Genomic DNA, 21,162 nt, shown 5'->3' with positions numbered 1-21,162 from the left:
TCTATCTTTATAGCGGTGACCGAACTCACATTTTTTATTACTCTTAGATCAAATCATACCCCACTAAACATTGATCAACAAGCCCACATTTTATGTGGACAAGCTCACCATCGGACATCAGCATCACACCATTTACAAGTTTTTTGGTAGACCGGACGCTCAATCGACGAAAAAGGAAACAAGCATCTCATCCGTTAATCTGTCCTGGAAACGGCGGTGGATTAAATTTATGACAAGGAGCGCAAGGCTAAGGTCAGATCAGCTGTAGGTATGGGTACCCCTAGTGCTTTGAGTCATCCTCAGTCTTGCCCCCGACGATGATGACGATGACGATGAAGGTGCGAACGAACGACGAAACGAGAGATAGAGAAAGACACTCCGCGCCGAAACAACCATGACATTGGAGGGTCTACTAGGTATACAAGCATCGTTCGCGACTCGCGTGTGCAAATCACTGCCATTCGTGTAGAAAAGCCGTCCGTCGTCGCGTCGAGCTGAGGTGAGGTGCAGTAAACCGGTTCCATCTGCCCGGCCTCCGCAATAGGAGAGCGGAGAGTGCAGCCTGGGTCCGTCCACTAAATATACTCAACTGTCTATCTAAGTTGGTGCTGCCTATCCTACTAGAGCTGTTGAATGAACAGCAAAAAAACGACGTCAACCACAAGATGAATGTTATTAATCTTTATTGATTGGTGTTGTAGAAGAGGATCCTCCTCCGGCTGTCGCAGAGGTGTCGGAAACGGACATCATTCGGCGAAACATTAGCCATAATGAAGATTGGCGACCAGATAAGTGGTATGCAACATTTTGTAGCAGCATTATTATTGAAGCAATCGGAAACAAAATTAAGAAAGTATATGAAATAGTAGTTTATGCACCAAGTTACAAAATGATGATTTTTCCAGCACGAATCGTACGCAGTTGCCAACGGGCGCAATACGGGTGATGCTCTAATGATCAAGACCGACGAGTCCAAGCAGTGCACAGCCTTGAAGAGAATGAGGAGCGATGCTAAGCTGGCAGTGTTGAGGTGGCAGGCGGGTGAAATGATCCAGGAGCTAAGTAAGTGCACTGCACGCAAGGGCCCAACCTACAGAGAACTCTCAAAATCAATGATGTTCAGATAAAATCAACGCAGTGCGTCCAATTTTGCCATATGTACGTGGAAACTAGTGCATTATGATGAAAAAAGTTGCATTTTGCCCATTTTCGAAGACCTTTGCTCCTCAACTACGTCACAAGTTGGCGCACATGCATAGAACATCTATTTAGGGTTGTTTTTGTTTGATTGTTTCAAACGATGTCCAATTCCAATTTGGTTTTACAAAAATGTAGCTGCTTCTTCTTCTAATTCTTATTTAAGGCGCTGTACATAAACTTTTTTTTTGTTTTTTTTTTTTGTTTGTTTTAATGTGTATTTTAACTTATAGCTAATTCTACACTTAACACGTACATAAACTACGTAGACTCATTTTGGGCCATACCAGAACCCCCCTCTCTCCCTCCGTAGATTTTTGTTCATACAAAATATATTTGTAATGGTGCATAATAGTGTGATGACATTTACCTACATAAGACAGAACTCAAATGGCTGTTTGGCTCTTTAGCTGAGGGGCTTGTACGTTATTACCTCCTTCACATGTCACGCTTAGTTGCGCAAGCACATCATCCTCTTTGGAGCCACCATCCTCCTGTCGCGATTGGTTTTGCAAGTATCTCATCCTATGTGTATCTCATTTCATGTGCGTGTTATACGACCTCTCATCCGTGTATTCCTGACCTTCTCAACAACTATAACCGCTAGCTCCAAACTTGTGCAATCAATATTTTCTACGTACAGGTTCACTTATCGCACAGAAACTTACCATAACGCTTGGAAAGTAAAGCGTTTTTTCCCCAACAAACCAAAATTTGTTTTTCTATGACCGGCACTTATCAACTCAGAGCCTTCATTGGCTACCATAGATGCTTCTGAAGCAAGTGGGATCAGTAGCAGTACAAAATTATGACTGAGAGTGAGAAACAATGGTTCAGCGACGTGTGGCTTTCTGAATATTTCTCGTCGCCGGTGTATACGGCAATGAATATACTTTGTTTTTATCCCGTCATTTCAGTGCAAATGCCATAGTCACTCTTACATTCCCGTTTCAACAATATGATTGTTTTATAAGTTTTGAGTAACAAATAAATCTACTTAAACATTACTGGAACTTCTACCTCGCCGTACCAAGTGAGAACGAAAAATCTCCAGTCAGTTTGCTTTACGAGCTCTGTACTGCTGTGTGCAGCATAGTTGTCCCATCTTAACAGTAATTCGCATAGAACATGTGGCAGCTATGCTGCACACGGCAGTGTGTTCTAGCAATAAACTTCCGGATATCTTACTTCCCAAGTAACACCGAAAACATAATCCCAAAAAGCAAAATATTTACTTTGTGCTGTAGCAGTTGTTATGAAGTTTCTCGAAACATTTTTTGTTATGGATATGTCGTTTTCATGATACCAAAAGCTAATGCACAGTGATCTTCTATTAAGAAGTCGTTTTAATGAAAATATTTTGTTTTGCCAAACAAACATTGTATGTTGTTTTCGATTATGTTGGGTATGTTCTATTTATGTACACTTTATTTGTTAACATACATGCTCAATTTGTTTTATTTGTCACATTGGGAGTTACATTTGCAGTTTCTTGTTTATGACTTGATTTCAATCATGTTTAGTCAAAACATAGTGTGTTTCATATGTTTATAATTGGTTGAATTTAGATTTTGTGCAGTATGATAGAAAACATGTGTAACATAAACCTAATCCACTTTATGGAACAAGGCCATGCTACACTACCGATTATCAAAATGTTGAATCGATTTTTATTACCTACAAATATACGTGTTGCGGAATACAAGCGATAGGCCCTTTGGATCTTCTGCACAATAAGGCGACGCAGCGCAATACGGACGCGCAGCGTTGAACGTCAACCATGACTTGTCGGTGACAGATCTCAAACAATGACATCAGCACCATACGAATGAAATCATACTCTCGTGATAGTGAAGAAATGATGAAAAGTTACATATTTATGTCCAATAATTGCGTTTTGTACAACTATAAGGTTTATAAACTGAATTCGATAAATTAGTAATCCTATAGTTGAGGTCAGTAATGAATTTAATTGGTTATTCTAAAGAAATCATGCAACTTAAAACTATTTCTGGAACATGCGACAAAAACACATTTTTATATGATTCATTCCTAAAATTACAGTACTGGCAAATCAATTATTTACTCTAAAGTGATCTTACATACTAAATTAAATACTAAATAGTACGGAATGTGAGTATAGATGGATCATGAATCAATATTTGTTATTGAAACTTTAATTGATACACGTATTATATTAACAGCTGCTCTAACCTCTAAAGCCAAGGCTGGAATCAAAGTTGGATTGTTCGGATAGTTGGTAAACTAATTTGTAAGTGGATGATATTTGTAGCTTTGGAATCAATTTAATAAATACTATTATTTCCAGTCGAGTTAGCGGAAAAACCGAACTACGAAACCGTTTTTTAACATCCTCGAAAATTACTGCATCCAATCAGGTTCCAGCCAGTAATGAGCAGTGCAGCGATGCAGTCTGTCAACCACTGCAAGGCATGCAATCGGCCGGACCATGCCGACGATATGGTTGCATGCGATATTTGTGGAACTTGGTTCCACTACACTTGTGCAGGAGTTCAAGCCTCTGTGTGAAGAATTAGCATTAAGTTAAAATTCACAAATAAAAAAAAAAAAAAAAAAAAAAAAAACAAGCCATGGCATTGTGGATATTGCTCCAGCCGGGACGACGGTACTAACAGCTCAGCGATTTCGGTCAGCTCCGGAAGCTCGAATGCCCGTTTGCGGTTGAGGCAGCTAGAAGAATCCAAGGCGCTGGAAGATCGCCTTCTACTGCAGCAAGCTGAACGCGAGCGAGCTTTTCTAGCCGAGAAGCATCAGCTGGAGGCTGAAATTCAGTCGGACAGGCAGCTTAGAGGCAGCACTTCTAGCTTTAGGAGCCGACACAGTGCTAGGAGCCGTCAAAGTTATAGAAGCGAGGTAAGAGCGTGGATCGATCAATCGGTAGATACTCCAGCGAAGACGGTGGATCATCAACCAGGGGCGTCAACATCGACACCTATTGTTTCCACTGGGAACGTGGTCCTAGCGGTACCAGAACAACAAACGGTATCAGCTCAGCCGGTTTCTTCTCTCGATCATCCGATGGTAGCCCAGGGTCTTGGCAATCAACCTCCATTCGTGCACCCCAACGTTGGGCAGGTCACATCGATTCTCCCACCAAGTAATTTGCCGTCAGTCGTCGCACCCGTCGTGTCAGTAGCTAACAGAGACCCACCGAGAACAATGACAAACTGCACAACTATTCATCCTCCTGAGCAGTCGTGTTCAGTTCCGCTTAGCAACGTCGTCCACCAAGAACAGCAGAAACAACACCCACTGCATCAGCCTAACCGGCAACTTCCACCGACCGTTCTGTCAGGTCCGAAGCAGCCAGTGCTTTCAGGTTCGAATCCTTTGGGAAGTCACGTTTCTGCCCGTGTACGCTGTGGAAGTCAAGCTCAGCTGCCAGATGCTCAGCTACCCAGGATGCAGCACCAAATTCATCAACGGTTCCAGCCGTGTGGTCAACAAACTGGTCAGCCCTTTCCTCCAACACTGAACCAGAACGCCTCTTCGTTTCCAGCACAGTGGCCGCGAAACGCAAGTGTGACTTTCGTCGACAACCAGCAGTATTTTCCAACTGCAAACCAGACTCCCGTTGTGCAACCGATCGGCGCTTCTCACCCGATGAATTTCCACCAACCGTCGTACCCTCGATGGTCAACAGAATCGGTGCCACTCCAACAATCGAGTACGACTGTGGGAAATGTAGCAGGAACCTACGCATCGGAACCACAACTCGATCCAGCAGGACATTCTAATCAGCAGACACTTTCTGATCAAGCTTCGAGCTTCCACCGAGCACAGGCTGCTGAAGGCATACTGAGCGCACAGCAGTTGGCTGCACGACAAGTGGTATCACGTGAGTTGCCTAAATTTTCAGGTGATCCTCTTGAGTGGCCAATGTTTATAAACGCGTTTGAGTCCACGACGGCCATGTGTGGGATTCAACCAGACGAGAACCTGGCCAGGCTACAAAAAAGCTTGGTTGGCGCTGCTAGGGAGAAAGTCCAGAGCATACTAACTCTGCCGACGGCGATCCCAGAGATCATTGAAACTCTTCGCGACGAATGTGGCCGACCGGAACAGCTAGTTCATTGTCTGCTGGTCAAAATTCGACACGCACCTCCGCCCAATGTCAACAAGCTTGAGACGCTAATCAGTTTCGGAAGGGAGGTCAGAAACCTGGTAACCTTCATTGACGGGGCGAATTTGCAAGACCACCTGTCGAACCCGATACTGCTGTCAGAGTTGGTAGGGAAACTACCTCCTAGTCTTCGCCTTGAATGGGGTCTTCATACGCAAAGGGTACTGCAGGTCTCGCTGAGGGCCTTCAGTGATTACGTCACATCCATCAAAACTGCTGCGTGCAAAGTGTCGCTGCCTACTGATTCGTATGCGGACGAGAACCGAAGAAGTAAGAAGGAGAAAGGGGGGTTCGTTAACGCGCACACCGTGGAAGAGAAGAGGAGCTCCCCGGTATCGAGCCCGAAAAAGGAATATCATCCAAAATCCGAATCTTATGTCCCTAAACCGTGCCCTGCGTGTAACAAAAGTGATCACAAGCTCCGTAGGTGCGATAAATTCATTGGCTTCGGTATGGATCAAAGGAAGCGTCTCGTCGATCAGCTTAAACTATGCCAACGTTGCCTGGGAAGCCACGGAAAGTGGCCGTGCAGATCGAAGCAAAACTGTGAAACCAACGGATGTAAGGAACCTCATCATAGACTGATCCATCCTGCGAATACCAAACCCAACAACGCTGAGCACGCAGGCCCGTCAGGAGTTATCTCGGCTCACTGTTCTCGCCAAGCCGGCGTGTTATTCAAGGTGATTCCTGTCACCCTCTCCAGCAATGGCAAGTCCGTCTCAACCTTCGCATTCCTGGACGATGGATCGAATGTCACGCTGATGGAGGAAGCTATTGCTGACGAACTTGGACTGAACGGGAATATCAGTTCGCTATGCATCCAGTGGACAGGGAGCGTTACCAGGAAAGAACCGTCATCTAGGCAAGTCGAGTTGCGCATTTCCGGTGTCAACGGTGGACCAGATTACGCCATATCAGGAGTCCAAACAATACCGCACCTGGACCTACCGCAACAAAGCCTGGATTATGAAGAACTCTCCAAACTATTTCCGCATTTGAAAGGTCTTCCTGTTCGAAGTTTTTCGAATGCAGTTCCTCGTATACTCATAGGTCTGGATAACGCCGCGCTGAAGTTAACGTTGGACAAACGCGAGAGGCGTAGCAGAGAACCGATAGCAGCCAAAACGCGACTTGGGTGGACAATTTTCGGAGGTGGACACCGAGGAATGCCACATACCGATCACGTGATGCTCCACATGTGCAACTGTAGCGCCAACGAGTCTCTCCACAAGCTTGTTAACGACTACTTCGCAGTGGAGTCGCTCGGTGTGAACCCTTTGCCACCTTTAGAGTCTTCCGAAGATCAACGAGCTCGGCAGATTTTGATGCAGACCACTAAGCGGACCGAGTCTGGCCGGTTCGAATGCGGCCTCCTATGGAAGAGCGACGATTTCGAGTTTCCTTCTAGCTACAGAATGGCTGAACGTCGCTTAATCTGTTTGGAAAAGAAATTTGCCAAAAATCCAACGCTGAAAATGAAGGTAGCAGAGCAGATCGACGAGTATCTGCAGCGCGGTTATGCTCATATTGCTACCGAGGACGAGTTACAGCAGTCTGATCCACGTCACGTCTGGTACCTTCCCCTAGGTATCGTCCAGAATCCTCGCAAACCTGAGAAACTTCGCATCGTGTGGGACGCAGCGGCCCGTGTAGGAGATGTGTCACTCAACTCCATGTCACTGGTCGGGCCAGATCTTCTAACCCCACTGCTCAAGGTCATCTGTGGATTTCGTCAACGGCAGTACGTTGCAGTTGGCGATGTCCGCCAAATGTTTCACCAACTGCTGGTCAAGGAAAGCGACCGCCAAGCCCAAAGATTCTTATTTCGGATCGATCCCGAGCAAGCGCCAGCGGTGTACGTCATGGACGTCGTTATCTTTGGCGCATCGTGCTCCCCGTGTTTGGCGCAGCATGTTAAAAATACCAACGCCAAGGACTTTGAAGAAACGTTTCCAGAAGCGGCGGCGGCGATCATTAATTGTACATACGTTGACGACTTTCTGGACAGCAGAGACACGGTAGATGAAACTGTGCGGATCGTGGAAGAAGTGCGCTTGATCTTCGATAAAGCTGGATTCGAGATTCGCAACTGGCAGTCTAATTCTGAGGAGGTACTCCGACGGGTCGGGGTCAACAGCAACGATACTGCAAGATGCTTTTCAGTTGAGAAGTCTACGGTTCCCGAACGTGTTTTGGGGATGACATGGGATCCCAAGGATGACATGTTCGAATTTGAAACCCAGTTCCGTGAAGATCTTCATCCGTTATTATCCGGAAGCATCGTCCCCACAAAAAGACAAGTTCTCCGGGTCGTGATGAGCCATTTTGACCCCATAGGGATCGTAGCTACGTATACAGTGCACGGAAAAATTTTGATTCAGGATGTTTGGAGATCCGGTGTTAGTTGGGACGATCCTGTGACGACAGATGTTTTTGAGAATTGGCAGCGATGGGTTCGATTGGCTTCGCATCTAAGACAGGTTCGAATTCCACGGTGTTATTTCCCGAATTACAACCCGGGCAGCTACGATTCTCTCGAACTCCATATCTTCGTTGATGCCAGCCTAATGGCATACTGTGCTGCAGCGTACTTCAGGATTTCCGACGAAGGTTCACCACGCTGTACCCTAGTAGCCGCGAAGACGAAGGTTACACCTCTAAAACCTCAATCGGTTCCACGAAACGAATTATGCGCTGCGGTGATTGGAGTGAGACTTCTGAGGAGCATCCAGGAGAATCACTCCATACCAGTCCAGAAACGTTACATGTGGACTGATTCAACGACCGTTCTCGCTTGGTTGAGGGCGGATCCTCGGAAGTTCCGGCAATTCGTTGCTTTTCGGGTTGCTGAGATTCAGTCTGAAACAAGTGTCGATGAATGGCACTACGTCCCAACAAACCTGAATGTCGCCGACAAGGGTACCAAGTGGGGAAGCGGTCCCTGTTTTGACCCAGAAAGTCCGTGGTTCACGGGGCCAGCATTTCTTCATCGAGCGGAAAAGGAATGGCCACGTCAACCGGCCAAATACGCTGAACCTCAGGAAGAGATTAAAGCTGTTCATCACCACGCGGCAGTTTGTAAATCAACTGTCGACTTTGAGAAATTCTCACGCTGGAAGGATCTTGTGAAAAATCTGAGCTACTTGCATCACTTCGTCCATCGTTGCCGAACTCCGAACCGAGAAATGACTGGAAGTAGGATTGCTGTTTTGGAACAGCGAGACTACGTAGAAGCAGAGGCAAGCTTGTGGCGAGTTATACAAAGCGCAGAATATCCCGAAGAGATCTCTGTCCTGCGCAAGAATGCTGAGATTCCCAGTTACGAACGCAAGTCACTGAAAAAGAACAGCTGTATCAGAAAGCTGTCACCATTTCTAGACGATAAAGGTGTGTTGCGGATGCGTAGTAGGATCAACGAAGTTTCGCTGTATTACTCGGCAGAGTTCCAAAATCCGGTGATAGTTCCTCGGGGTCATCACGTCACTAAGCTGTTGATCCTTGAATACCATCAACGCTTCGGACACGCAAACGTCGATACTGTTGTCAACGAGCTGCGCCAACGGTATTACATACCCAAGATTCGGTTTGAGGTGAAGAAGTTCGTGAAGCAATGTATGTGGTGCAAAGTCTACCGAGCAAAACCAGCCGAACCGAGGATGGCTAACCTCCCACATCCCCGAGTAACACCTTATGTTTGCCCGTTTACCTTTACTGGCTTGGACTACTTCGGGCCGTTGATTGTGAAACGCCGGCGGTGCAATGAAAAACGGTGGGTGGCACTATTTACATGTTTAACCGTACGAGCTGTACATGTTGAAGTAGTCCACACGTTGTCAACTGAGTCGTGTAGACTGGCGATTCGTCGTTTTATATCCCGAAGAGGTGCACCGCAACAGATATTTAGTGACAACGGTACCAATTTTCGGGGAGCTGCTCGCGAGATTGCCGATGAGATCAAAACTATCAATCGGGAATTGGCCAATTCATTCACCAACACTGAAATCGAGTGGGTTTTCAACCCGCCCTCTGCTCCCCACATGGGTGGTGTGTGGGAGCGAAAGGTACGCTCAATCAAAGACGCGTTCAAGTCTTTACACCACAACCAACACTTAAACGATGAGGAGCTGGCGACCTTTTTAACAGAAGCTGAAATGATTGTCAACTCCCATCCGTTGACCTTTGTGCCGCTAGAAGACTCTACAGAAGAAGCAATTACCCCCTACAACTTCTTGCTGATGAGTTCGAGTGGCGCTAACACTGCATCGAGAATACCAATATCTGAAGAGATCTCCTTAAGAGTAAATTGGAAACTGATGCAACAACTTTTAAACCAGTTTTGGAAGCGGTGGATTCAAGGTTATCTTCCAACCATAGCACGTCGGACAAAGTGGTTCAACGATGTCCGCCCACTGCAAATTGACGATCCTGTAATCATTGTAGACGAGACGGTTCGTAACGGATGGCTTCGAGGCCGTATTGTGAAGGTCTACGCAGCGAGCGACTGTCAGGTCAGGAAGGTCGATGTCCAGACAGCATCAGGATTGTATCAGAGACCAGCGATCAAGGTATCCTTGTTGGACGTTCTGCAGAGTGGTAAGGCCGGTCAAAGGTAAGGCATTACGGGTCGGGGTGTTGCGGAATACAAGCGATAGGCCCTTTGGATCTTCTGCACAATAAGGCGACGCAGCGCAATACGGACGCGCAGCGTTGAACGTCAACCATGACTTGTCGGTGACAGATCTCAAACAATGACATCAGCACCATACGAATGAAATCATACTCTCGTGATAGTGAAGAAATGATGAAAAGTTACATATTTATGTCCAATAATTGCGTTTTGTACAACTATAAGGTTTATAAACTGAATTCGATAAATTAGTAATCCTATAGTTGAGGTCAGTAATGAATTTAATTGGTTATTCTAAAGAAATCATGCAACTTAAAACTATTTCTGGAACATGCGACAAAAACACATTTTAATATGATTCATTCCTAAAATTACAGTACTGGCAAATCAATTATTTACTCTAAAGTGATCTTACATACTAAATTAAATACTAAATAGTACGGAATGTGAGTATAGATGGATCATGAATCAATATTTGTTATTGAAACTTTGATACACGTATTATATTAACAGCTGCTCTAACCTCTAAAGCCAAGGCTGGAATCAAAGTTGGATTGTTCGGATAGTTGGTAAACTAATTTGTTAGTGGATGATATTTGTAGCTTTGGAATCAATTTAATAAATACTATTATTTCCAGTCGAGTTAGCGGAAAAACCGAACTACGAAACCGTTTTTTAACAATACGCCTAACAGAATCTTAACCCTAAAAGGGATACCTTTATGGCCTAAGTTTCGTCACCTCGCTGAGTGTGTTCCATCAAAGACGAGCTCTGAAAGGCGCCTGGGGTCCAATGGACCCCAGGTATCCCTTTTAGGGTTAATAGTGAATACCTATATTTAAAAAAAATCACAAAATATATTATTATCTATAAGGGCCGATTTAACCGAGCATAATGTTCTTTGGATCGTTTTAATACATAAACTGTGATAATTATTTGTTACTGGATATTTTTTTGTCTTTCCATATCGTGACCAATACCAACAACAACCACAATTCAAATTTATCCACAAAAATAATATTATAATGAAAATTAAGTTAATTTTGAATCATATCTCAAAACATGTATACTGCAATGTTGCACAGTGCCATTTTATTTAATTTCTAAATTATTGAATACTAGCTGTCCCGGCAAACTTTGTCTTGCCAAGTTTTGGTGGTTTGACAATTGTTATGGTCATTGCAGCATGGCACTCTAGATTGGTTTCATTTCGATCGTGTTGATTTTCTTCCCAGGTAATAAAAAATAAGCATTTTGTCTATTTTCTTACATTTTTAGTTGATTTTCGTAACTTTTTATTACATATAAACACAGCCACTACGAATACGAATCGAACCGTGCAAGAGTCATGCTGATCAGTTCAGCCGTTCGTGACTTTTGTTGCCTCAAAGGGACTTCAAACTCATTTTTATATATATAGATTTATCAAATGTTCTATTATGTTTCAATGTTTTGTGATATGTATGTATAAACTTGAAAAATTCTTGAGAAAAATAAAGCATGCTTGAGTTTTTGTGCTAAAATAAGATGAACACTACTTATTTATGCTGATGCAAAATTCTACAAAAATACAAATTTATGAGGCGCACTAATTTTGTCGGAGTACAATAGTCTATTTCACCGTAACCGTAAAAAATTGGCATTAAAATTTATGATCACAGTATGGCAATTTGGAGTTAAAGTAGCTTATTAGAATTATTGATGCATGTCGTTTTTTGCAGTTGCCGATTTTTATTGTTGACATTTTGAAACTTGATTATTTACAGTAATGCAACATCTTTATTGCCAAGGCACTGTTTTCTAGAATTTGTTGAAAATATGAACTGCAAAACATACTAAGATACATAAGGGGGTGTCCATAAATGACGTAGCTTTTTTTTAAGAGATTTGAAAAAAACCCCTCCCCCCTCGTAGCATTTCGTCACAAAGTCACACATTTCCGACTGCCAGGTTCAGATCACCGACATAAAGACCATATGTGCAACCAGTGTAGATTATCACCAAAGCTAATGACTCAATAAACCACCCATCGTTCTGCTTGATGCCGAAGGACAGGAAGTTGATGCTCCCAATACAGTTGAATACGGGTCTGCGTCATTTGTCATAAGGTCATTTGGCAAAAGGCCGTTTGGCATAAGGTCACTTGGCATAAAGTCATTTGACATAACGGTCATTTGGCATAATGGACACTTGGCATTATAAAGAAGGGTGCATTTCGGTTATGCCAAATGTCCTTTATGCCAAATGACAATTATGCTAAATGTATTTATGCCAAGTGATCTTATGCCAAACGACCTTATGCCAAATGACTTGATGCCAAATGTCCCGCTCCCGTTAAATACGATATTAGCCTAGGAGCTCTTCCGAAGATATTATTTTGCGTTGTTGAGATATCAAATTGGTTTCATTTGAATAAAATTCACCACGACATTTGAAGGACCCTGCAGTAGTTTCTTCTAGAATTCTTTTAGCAGTTCATTTTGGAATTCATCCAGAAGTTTTTTTTTGGGATTTCCATTTTTAAGAGTTTCTCCCTTTTTAATTCCTCTAGCAATTCCTTCTGGGATTTCTCCAAGAATTTCTTTTGGAATTCCATTTGAGAATTTCTCTTTCTTGTATTCCTTCAGGGGTTCCTTCAGAGATCCCTCCAAGAATTCCTTCCGGAGCTCCTTCTTCGATTTCTCCAAAAGTTCCTTCTGAGATTTCGCCCGGATTTTTTTTCTAAGGTTTTTCTAAAAGTTTATCCATGGTTTCCTTCAGGAGTTCTTTCAAGGTTTTCTTCTTCTCTCTTCCACCAGCATTTTCTTCGGACATCTCTTCAGGGATTTTAACCGGAATTTCTTTTGAAATTTCATCAGAACTTCTTTCTGGGTTTCCTAAAGAAGTTCCTTCCGGGATTCCTCCTCCAGGAGTTTCTTCTTGGTTTCCTTCACGAATGCACTCAGATATTCATTCCGAGTTCTTTGCAGCAAGCACCTCCGGCATTCTTTCAAAACCCTCCCAGGAGTTGTTTTTGGGATTCCTCCAGGAATTCCTTCCTGGATTCTTCTGAGATTCCTAGAAGACTTCCTTCTAGGATTTATCGAGGATTTTTCCCCGGGACTTTTTCTGGCATCCCTCCATTTCTTTATTTCTTTATTTCTTTATTTCTTTACATACATACAGGATTTCTCCAGAATCTCTTAGAATTCCACGAGGAATCCCTTTACGGATTCCTCCCATAGTTGCTTCTGGAATTCCTCCAAATAATTCTCCAGGATTTCCCAAAAGTTATTTTTGGGATTCCTAGAGAAATTCCTTCCGGGATTCTTTTAAAATTTTCTTCCGTGTTTTCTTCAGAAATTGAACCAGGAGTTCCTTCTAAGAATCTTCAAATATCTCCTTCTGAGATTCTTCCAGGAGTTTATTCAAAATTTCTCCAAAAGTTTTATCTAGGATTACTCTAGAAACTCCTCACGGAATTTCTTTTGAAATTTCTCAATGATTTCTTTTAAGATTCCTCCAGGAGTTTCTTCCGAAATTCTTCTGAAAGGTTCCTAAATATTGGTCTGTTGGCCGTGAGAAGCATCCCAAGTAACACACATGTTATATAAAAATTACGACAGCGCAAGTTTTGGTTGTATAGAAGTTTATTTTACGTTATTCCAACACAATGTTAGAATTACGTAAAATAAACTTATATACAACCAAAACTTGCGCTGTCGTAACTCTATTATAACATGTGTGTTGCTTGGGATATGAGATTTTTATCTGTATACACAATGTATTATTATTAACGCAGGATTCCAAACCATTTTTTCAGATACAGTTGTTGCGTCCGAAAGCTGCATGTATTTCATAAAAAGCCAGCATTTATTTCCATTATCTGCTATTTACATTAATGTGACTAGAAAACAATAATTCATGCAATAATTTACTGGATAATGATTCTTAATGCAAGTAAAAATTTTATTAATTACGAAATATTTTTTTTTCAATAGGCTTAGTAGAAAGCTACGTAGCATACCATAAACCTAGTCCATACCATAAACCATCCATAATTCGTAATAGTGCATAACAATGTGATGACATTTACCTACACTCCCGATCAAAAGTTTGGGGTCACCCCCTTAAAAACATGTCATTTTTTTAGGCACATATTTCCGCCAATTTGTGTCGGATTTTAAAACACTAGGTCTCATTCAAAAGATAATAAGTCAAAGTAACTTTATACATGATTAAGGTTAAACTTTTACAAAAATATTTGTATGTAAACTTTACTCAAAGTTGCTTAAATTTATAAAAAAAAATGAAAACAAACTTACGGCAGTGTCGCTGGAATTTGGGTCGACCAAATTTTAAGATGAGAGCGGTAATATAACCTATTTTCTATTAGTTTTCAAATGCATTTTAGCGAACTTAGCTAAACAATCTAGAAAAAAGTTATTACGTAAATTAACTCTTGATGTCATCGACCAAAAGTTTGGGGTCACTATCGTAAAACATGGACAAGTTATTTGGATATCTTTGTCATCTATCGTTGGACAGTAGGCAATGGGCCGTTGTAACCTCCCCCACATCATCCTCTTTGGAGCCACCATCTTCTGTATCAGTTTGGTTTTGCAAGTACATACCTCATTCTCTTTGGAAATACCATACTTTGGTATTACATCCAATAATGCCAATTTGGCAGCAGTTCGGTAGTTGCATCTCTGATGTGTGTAGGTGTCTGTAAACATATTGCCAAGATTCAAAATGATTTTGCGGATTTCATTGTGCAGCTTTTGGCCAACCTCCATAATATTCGGTCCATTATCGGAATAAATCTCTTGTGGAGCTCCATGTTTAGGAGTGCTTGATAGGTAAAGCGTTTTTCCCAAACAAAGTAAAATTTGTTCCTCGTTAACCGGCACTTTTCAACTCCAAGCGTACCGATGAAGTTCCCGAGTGCTCCAGAATCCGTAGTGATTGTCCCGCTTCTTCCAACTCTTGCTGGCTCAGTTCTGTTCCAATTTGGCAAGAACTATTACAAGCAGCATGACGTAGATCACTGAGATATATTAAATCTTCATTCATTTATTTAGTTAACATCAAATTCATGATAATACTGAATCAACAATTTGCCGCCATAATACTCGATTTGCAGCTGCAGCTCTCCAACGTCGGTCACGCCCAAAACTCGCCAGATCTCGCTCCACCTGGTCCGCCCATCATGCTCTCTGCGCTCCACGCCTTCTTGTACCAACCGGATGGTTAGCAAACACCAACTTCGCAGGGTTGTTGTCCGGCATTCTTGCAACATGCCCTGCCCATCGTATCCTTCCGGCTTTGGCCACTTTCTGGATGCTGGGTTCGCCATAAAGTGCAGCGAGCTCGTGGTTCATCCTTCTCCGCCACACACCGTTCTCATGCACACCACCGAAGATCGTCCTTAGCACCCGTCGCTCGAAAACTCCGAGTGCTTGCAGGTCCTCCTCGAGCATGGTCCATGTCTCGTGTCCGTAGAGAACCACCGGTCTTATTAACGTCTTGTACATGGTACATTTGGTGCGGGGGTGAATCTTTTTTGACCGCAGTTTCTTCTGGAGCCCATAATAGGCACGACTTCCACTGATGATGCGCCTTCGTATTTCACGGCTCACGTTATTGTCAGCCGTTAGCAAGGAACCGAGGTAAACGAATTCTTCTACCACCTCGAAAGTATCCCCGTCTATCGTAACATTGCTGCCAAGGCTTGTCCTGTCTCGCTCAGTCCCACCTACCAGCATGTACTTTGTCTTAGCCGCATTCACCACCAGTCCGACCTTTGCTACTTCACGTTTCAGGCGGGTGTATTGTTCTGCCACAGTTCCAAATGTTCTAACAATAATATCCATGTCATCCGCAAAACAGACAAATTGGCTGGATTTCGTGAAGATCGTACCCCGGCTGTTGAGCCCGGCTCGTCGCATAACACCTTCCAGGGCGATGTTGAATAGTAGGCAGGAGAGTCCATCACCTTGTCGTAGTCCCCGTCGAGATTCAAATGAACTGGATAGTTCACCCGAAATCCTTACGCTGTTCTGCACACCGTCCATCGTTGCTCTTATCAGTCTAGTCAGCTTCCCGGGAAAGCTGTTCTCGTCCATGATTTTCCATAGCTCTGTGCGGTCGATACTGTCGTATGCCGCTTTGAAGTCGATGAACAGGTGGTGCGTTGGGACCTGGTATTCACGGCATTTCTGGAGGGTTTGCCGTACGGTGAAGATCTGGTCTGTTGTCGACCGGCCGTCGATGAAACCGGCTTGGTAACTTCCCACGAACTCATTTACTTTAGGTGAAAGACGACGGAAGATGGTCTGGGATAGCACTTTGTAGGCGGCATTCAAAATGGTGATCGCTCGAAAGTTCTCACACATTAACTTGTCGCCTTTCTTGTGGATGGGACAGATTATCCCTTCCTTCCACTCCTCCGGTAGCTGTTCGGTTTCCCAGATCTTGACTACTAGCTGGTGCAGACAGGTGGCCAACTTTTCCGGGCCCATCTTGATTAGTTTTGCTGCGATACCGTCCTTACCAGCCGCTTTGTTGTTTTTGAGCTGGTGGATGGCATCCTTAACTTCCTTCAGCGTGGGAGTTGGTTCGTTCCCGTCCTCTGCTGCACCAATATAGTCATTTCCTCCGCTGCCTTGGTCCTCCGTGCCTACATTCTCTTCGCCATTCAGGTGCTCGTCGGAATGCTGCTTCCACCTTTCGATCACCTCACGTTTGTCCGTCAGGAGGCTCCCGTCCTTGTCCCTGCAGATTTCGGCTTGCGGCACGTAGCCTTTGCGGGATGCGTTGAGCTTCTGGTAGAACTTGCGTGTTTCCTGTGAACGGCACAGCAGTTCCATTTCCTCGCACTCCGCTTCTTCCAGGCGGCGCTTTTTCTCCCGGAAGAGACGGGTCTGCTGCTTCCGCTTCTGTCTGTATCGCTCCACATTCTGTCGGGTTCCATGCTGCAGCATTACCGCCCGCGCTGCATCCTTCTCCTTCAGAACCGCTCTGCACTCCTCGTCGAACCAATCGTTTCGTCTAAAGTGTCTCGAGTATACCAAAGTGGCGAATCCTGGTCGTTTTGACAGGTCTCCTGCTCGATTGGAACTCCTCTTTGTTATTCCAGACTCGTTAGTTTCGTCGACTCCGTTCTACGTACCCGATAGTGCTCTCGGCTGCGTTGTTTTTTTTTCATTTTCATTTTCATTTTCATTTATTTATTTGCTTCATCTGACATCTTGTCTTAATGAAGTGTGATGGAGAAAAGCCTCCTTGAACGAACCAAAAACATTCAATTGGGCTCCTTCAAAAAGGCGTAAAAACTCCATGTCTTTTCAACAACATTACAATTATTTGAAAAACATTCGATGCACGGCTAACATAATTACAACAGTACAGATACATAAAAAATAAATAAAAGTTATATTACTGCAGGTCTTGAACAGTGAAGTTGTCCATCAATCCGTATCCAATGAATCTCGTCGTGAAGTTTGTTGAAAACCGGAAATAAAAAAAAAACGGATAGCAAACTACTCAAGCAACAAAGTTTATGGAGCGATACTCACCCGCTCTGTTTCCACTTAGTTCCATTTCATCCATGTCGTGGCAGAGAACGGTTGCTCAGCAATCTTTGCTTGAAGGTTGTGGCAGAGGTATTAAAATCGAAAAACTCGTAGACATCATTGAAGCTTTTCGACATGAATCGTAAGGGATCGTGCAATCCGTACTCGGTATTCCTGTGATCCATCCGTAGGAATTCGCGTTGTCGGAGGGTGCGTTCTGGAGCATAGATTTTCAGTTGAGACAGAATGGCTGAAGACTCGGTCTCTCCTAGTAAAATCTTGGCGACAAACACAGCTTGCGCAGTTTTTCTTCTATGGCTCAGGGTCTGCATTCCCAAAAGGTTACAGCGATCCTCGTATCGTGGTAAGTTGAGCGGGTCGCGCCATGGCAGTCCACGCAGAGCGTATCTGACGAATTTCTTCTGAACAGCCTCAATTCTTGCGATCCAGGTGGTTTGAAATGGGCACCATACTACTACATTTGACTCAAGTATTGATCGTACTAATGCACAGTAAAGCGAACGAAGGCAAAAGGGATCACGGAATTCGCTTGCAATCTTGAAAATAAACCCTAATTGCCGATTAGCTCTGCAGATAATGTCATCATGGTGACCGTGAAACGTGAGTGCTGTGTCTAGTGTAACACCGAGATCACGGACTTGTGAAACTCGTGTGAGGACTTGATTGGCGATGGTATAGTCGTAAGTAATTGGATGCAGCTTGCGATGAAATGACATAACACAGCACTTTTGAACACTCAGAGTCAACAAATTTTTGGAGCACCATTCGACGAGGAGGTCAATCAGACGTTGAAGAGTCATGCAATCCAGAATACTTTTTATAACCATGTACAACTTAACATCGTCAGCATAAAAAAGGCGACAGCCTGGAGGAAGCGCAATGGATAGATCGTTGATGTATATCGTGAATAGTAGCGGGCCGAGATTACTTCCTTGTGGCACACCGGACGTATTCGTGAAAACTCTAGACTTATCGGGTCCTATTTTCACTACGAGCTGACGATTCTCTAGGTACGACTCAAACCAATCGATCAGTTCTGGACAGATTCCAAGTTTTCTGAGCCGCGCAAGCAATATCCTATGATCAACTCGGTCGAAGGCGGATTTGAAGTCTGTATACACTGTGTCAACTTGCTTTCCTGCATCCATGCTTCGCAAGCAGAATGAAGTGAACTGAGAAAGGTTCGTACAAGTTGATCGCTTAGGATAGAAACCATGTTGATCTTGAGAAATGTATGCTTTGCAGGATGCAAACAGTGCGTTGTTAATGATGATTTCAAAAAATTTTGAGCAAGCACACAGAGAAGTTATACCTCGATAGTTCGCAACATCTCGTTTGTTTTTCTTTTTGTAAACTGGAAACATTTCAAAATACTTCCATTCCGTCGGAAATTTGCATTGCCTAAGCGAGTTGTTAAAGATGACTGTAAGCGGTTGAATCAAGGCATTACGACACTTCTTCAGAATGCACGGCGGAATACCATCAGGACTTGTTGAGGAAGATGATTTTAGCTTTTCGATGGCAGAACTGACTTGCTGAGGTGTAATTTGGAAACATTCTAACGAAAGCACATTGCTTGGGGTATCCCGAACTGCCAGTTCGATCTGAGTCGTAGATGCACGAGAAATGTTAAATGCACTCTCAAAGTGGGCTGCAAAAAGGTTGCACTTTTCTCCTCCGGTACTGCCGGTAAGATTTTCCAGGAACATCTCTACTGGTAATCCGCCTTCTTTCCGCTTCGTGTTAACAAAACGCCAGAATTGCTTGGGATTTAGTCGCAGATTATCTTGCATTCGTAGTGTATACCGCTTGTATAGGAAACGATTGTATATCCGGTAATTATTGCTTGCACAATTAAACTGCAGTTTACTGAACGGACAACGTGATCTACAGTATTTCCGAAGTGACTTCGAACGTAAACGCTTCAAATGACGAAGGCGAGCATTACCCCATGGAGGCTTAGGAGTAGGACCACGCGGTGGAACAAACTCAGCTAGCATGTTGAGCATAACGTTGGTGAAGCGACACACAGCATCATCAATTTCGAGAGACTCCAAAAACGACCAATCCATTTGATAAAGTGCTTCCATTATTCCGTTGTAGTTCGCTTTATGGAAATTAAGAGCTGGTTCGTCAGCAACAACAGTGAGATCGGGTTTCAATAGCGATATTTCAACTTCCAAGACAGGGTGATCTGCATCAATAACAGAAAGAGGCTCAGGTGCTTCGCGGATAGAACAAGCATCCAGCGTAACATCATTCACTAACGCAAGGTCGAGTAAACGGTTGTTCCTGTTGCCAATGAAATTTATCTGCCTCAAGCCGTGCAAGCTAAAGCCATCCAGCAATGCAGCACTTGCGCCAGAAATTTCTGACTGACACACATTTACCATCGGAACTTCATCATCAGCACGAGTCCATACCAAACCGGATTGATTGTAATCGCCTAGCAGGAGTACATGGTCGTTGGGTCCAAGATTATTATGTACAGCTCCGATTGACTCAATATGGTGATTTATGCCTTTCACATCTGTCTTACGGTCGGGCGGTAAGTAGATAACTCCAATGCTAACTGCGGTATCAGCAAGTTTAAGCCTAACCCAAAGCTGCTCAAGACTGGATGCAACGGGAGATGGATCGATGCAGCTATTTATGGCCGTAGAAACAGCAATTAGGACACCACCGCCACGAGATTTGCGACTATTCAAGATGTTAGATCATTCCTATACACAGAGTACGTGCTGCCAAATAACTGGGATGAGAATATTTGATCGTTGAGCCAGGTTTCAGTTAATACTATCACATCATAGCTGGAGTCAGATATAGCGAGAAAGACATCATCAACTTTTGTCCGAAGACCACGAACATTTTGATAGTAAACCGTAAGCTTCTCTCTGGGGTCATCAACTTCAGCAGGATGAGGGGTTGAGTTGCGGTCCGTCTGGAAATGATTGTCCCTTGAATGGCGTGCAGTATCATCTGGAGCTTCGACAAGACATATACCATTCCTAGCATTACCTGATAATGAATGTTGCTCCCTTGGGAGGATGTTGATGGAGGCTGACGAAACTGTGTTCATTGTACTCGGAGCAGTACGAGTCTGAAAGTTGGCATCACTTGAATGGCGAGCAGTATCACCGGAGGCTTCGGCGAGACATATACTATGAGTGGCGTTACCTGACAGAGGAAGCTGGACTCCAAAGTGCAAATTATGAGATGAGTCCGCTGGATTAGAGAGTGGTTCGGGGCTGATATGCGAACAGAGTTCCATGAACTGGTCCGCATGTGCGAGATTGTTCTGGAAGTTGTCGTGACTTGAACAATAGGCAGTACCATCTGTAGCTTCGGCAGGACATATACTGCTCCTAGCATTACCTGACACAGTAGAAAGGCCCTCAGGAAAGGTTGCAAGCGAAGAGTTGTAGAAGGACTGGAAGTTTTCGTTTCTTATATTTTTGGTAGCATCATAGAAGGCTTCGGCAAGACATATACTATTCAATGCATTACCTGGGGAAGCAGGAGTATCGACTGCTTCTGAGTGACCATTACCGTTTCCACGGAATCCAACATCGTTGACATCCATGTGTGTAGTA

At 43.7% G+C, this 21,162-nt stretch overlaps 2 protein-coding genes and 1 long non-coding RNA gene across 7 annotated transcripts in view; all 3 read left to right on the top strand.

Moving 5' to 3' along the window:
- LOC109412019 (aquaporin AQPAe.a) overlaps positions 1 to 21,162 on the top strand; it is a 364,435-nt gene that overhangs the window by 80,395 nt on the left and 262,878 nt on the right. The window lies entirely within an intron of this gene.
- LOC134287055 (uncharacterized) lies at positions 2,885 to 3,735 on the top strand. 2 transcript variants are annotated; one of them, XR_009996983.1, is made up of 4 exons: positions 2,885 to 3,152; positions 3,262 to 3,330; positions 3,402 to 3,469; positions 3,527 to 3,735. It is a non-coding gene; the product is annotated as an uncharacterized LOC134287055 (long non-coding RNA). The 2 variants fall into 2 exon arrangements; XR_009996982.1 differs by having other exon boundaries at positions 2,885 to 3,330.
- Positions 5,798 to 10,573, top strand: LOC109401528 (uncharacterized). The gene is made up of 3 exons (XM_062851366.1): positions 5,798 to 10,260; positions 10,370 to 10,438; positions 10,506 to 10,573. Exon 1 carries the CDS (start codon positions 5,815 to 5,817, stop codon positions 9,976 to 9,978), a length of 4,164 nt encoding a protein of 1,387 aa, XP_062707350.1. The 5' UTR covers positions 5,798 to 5,814; the 3' UTR covers positions 9,979 to 10,260; positions 10,370 to 10,438; positions 10,506 to 10,573.

This window comes from Aedes albopictus, chromosome 2 (genome assembly GCF_035046485.1).
Source record: "Aedes albopictus strain Foshan chromosome 2, AalbF5, whole genome shotgun sequence".
Classification (NCBI taxonomy): domain Eukaryota; kingdom Metazoa; phylum Arthropoda; class Insecta; order Diptera; family Culicidae; genus Aedes; species Aedes albopictus.
The sequence above is the reverse complement of the archived record's forward strand: the minus strand, read 5'-3'. Positions and strand labels throughout refer to the sequence as shown.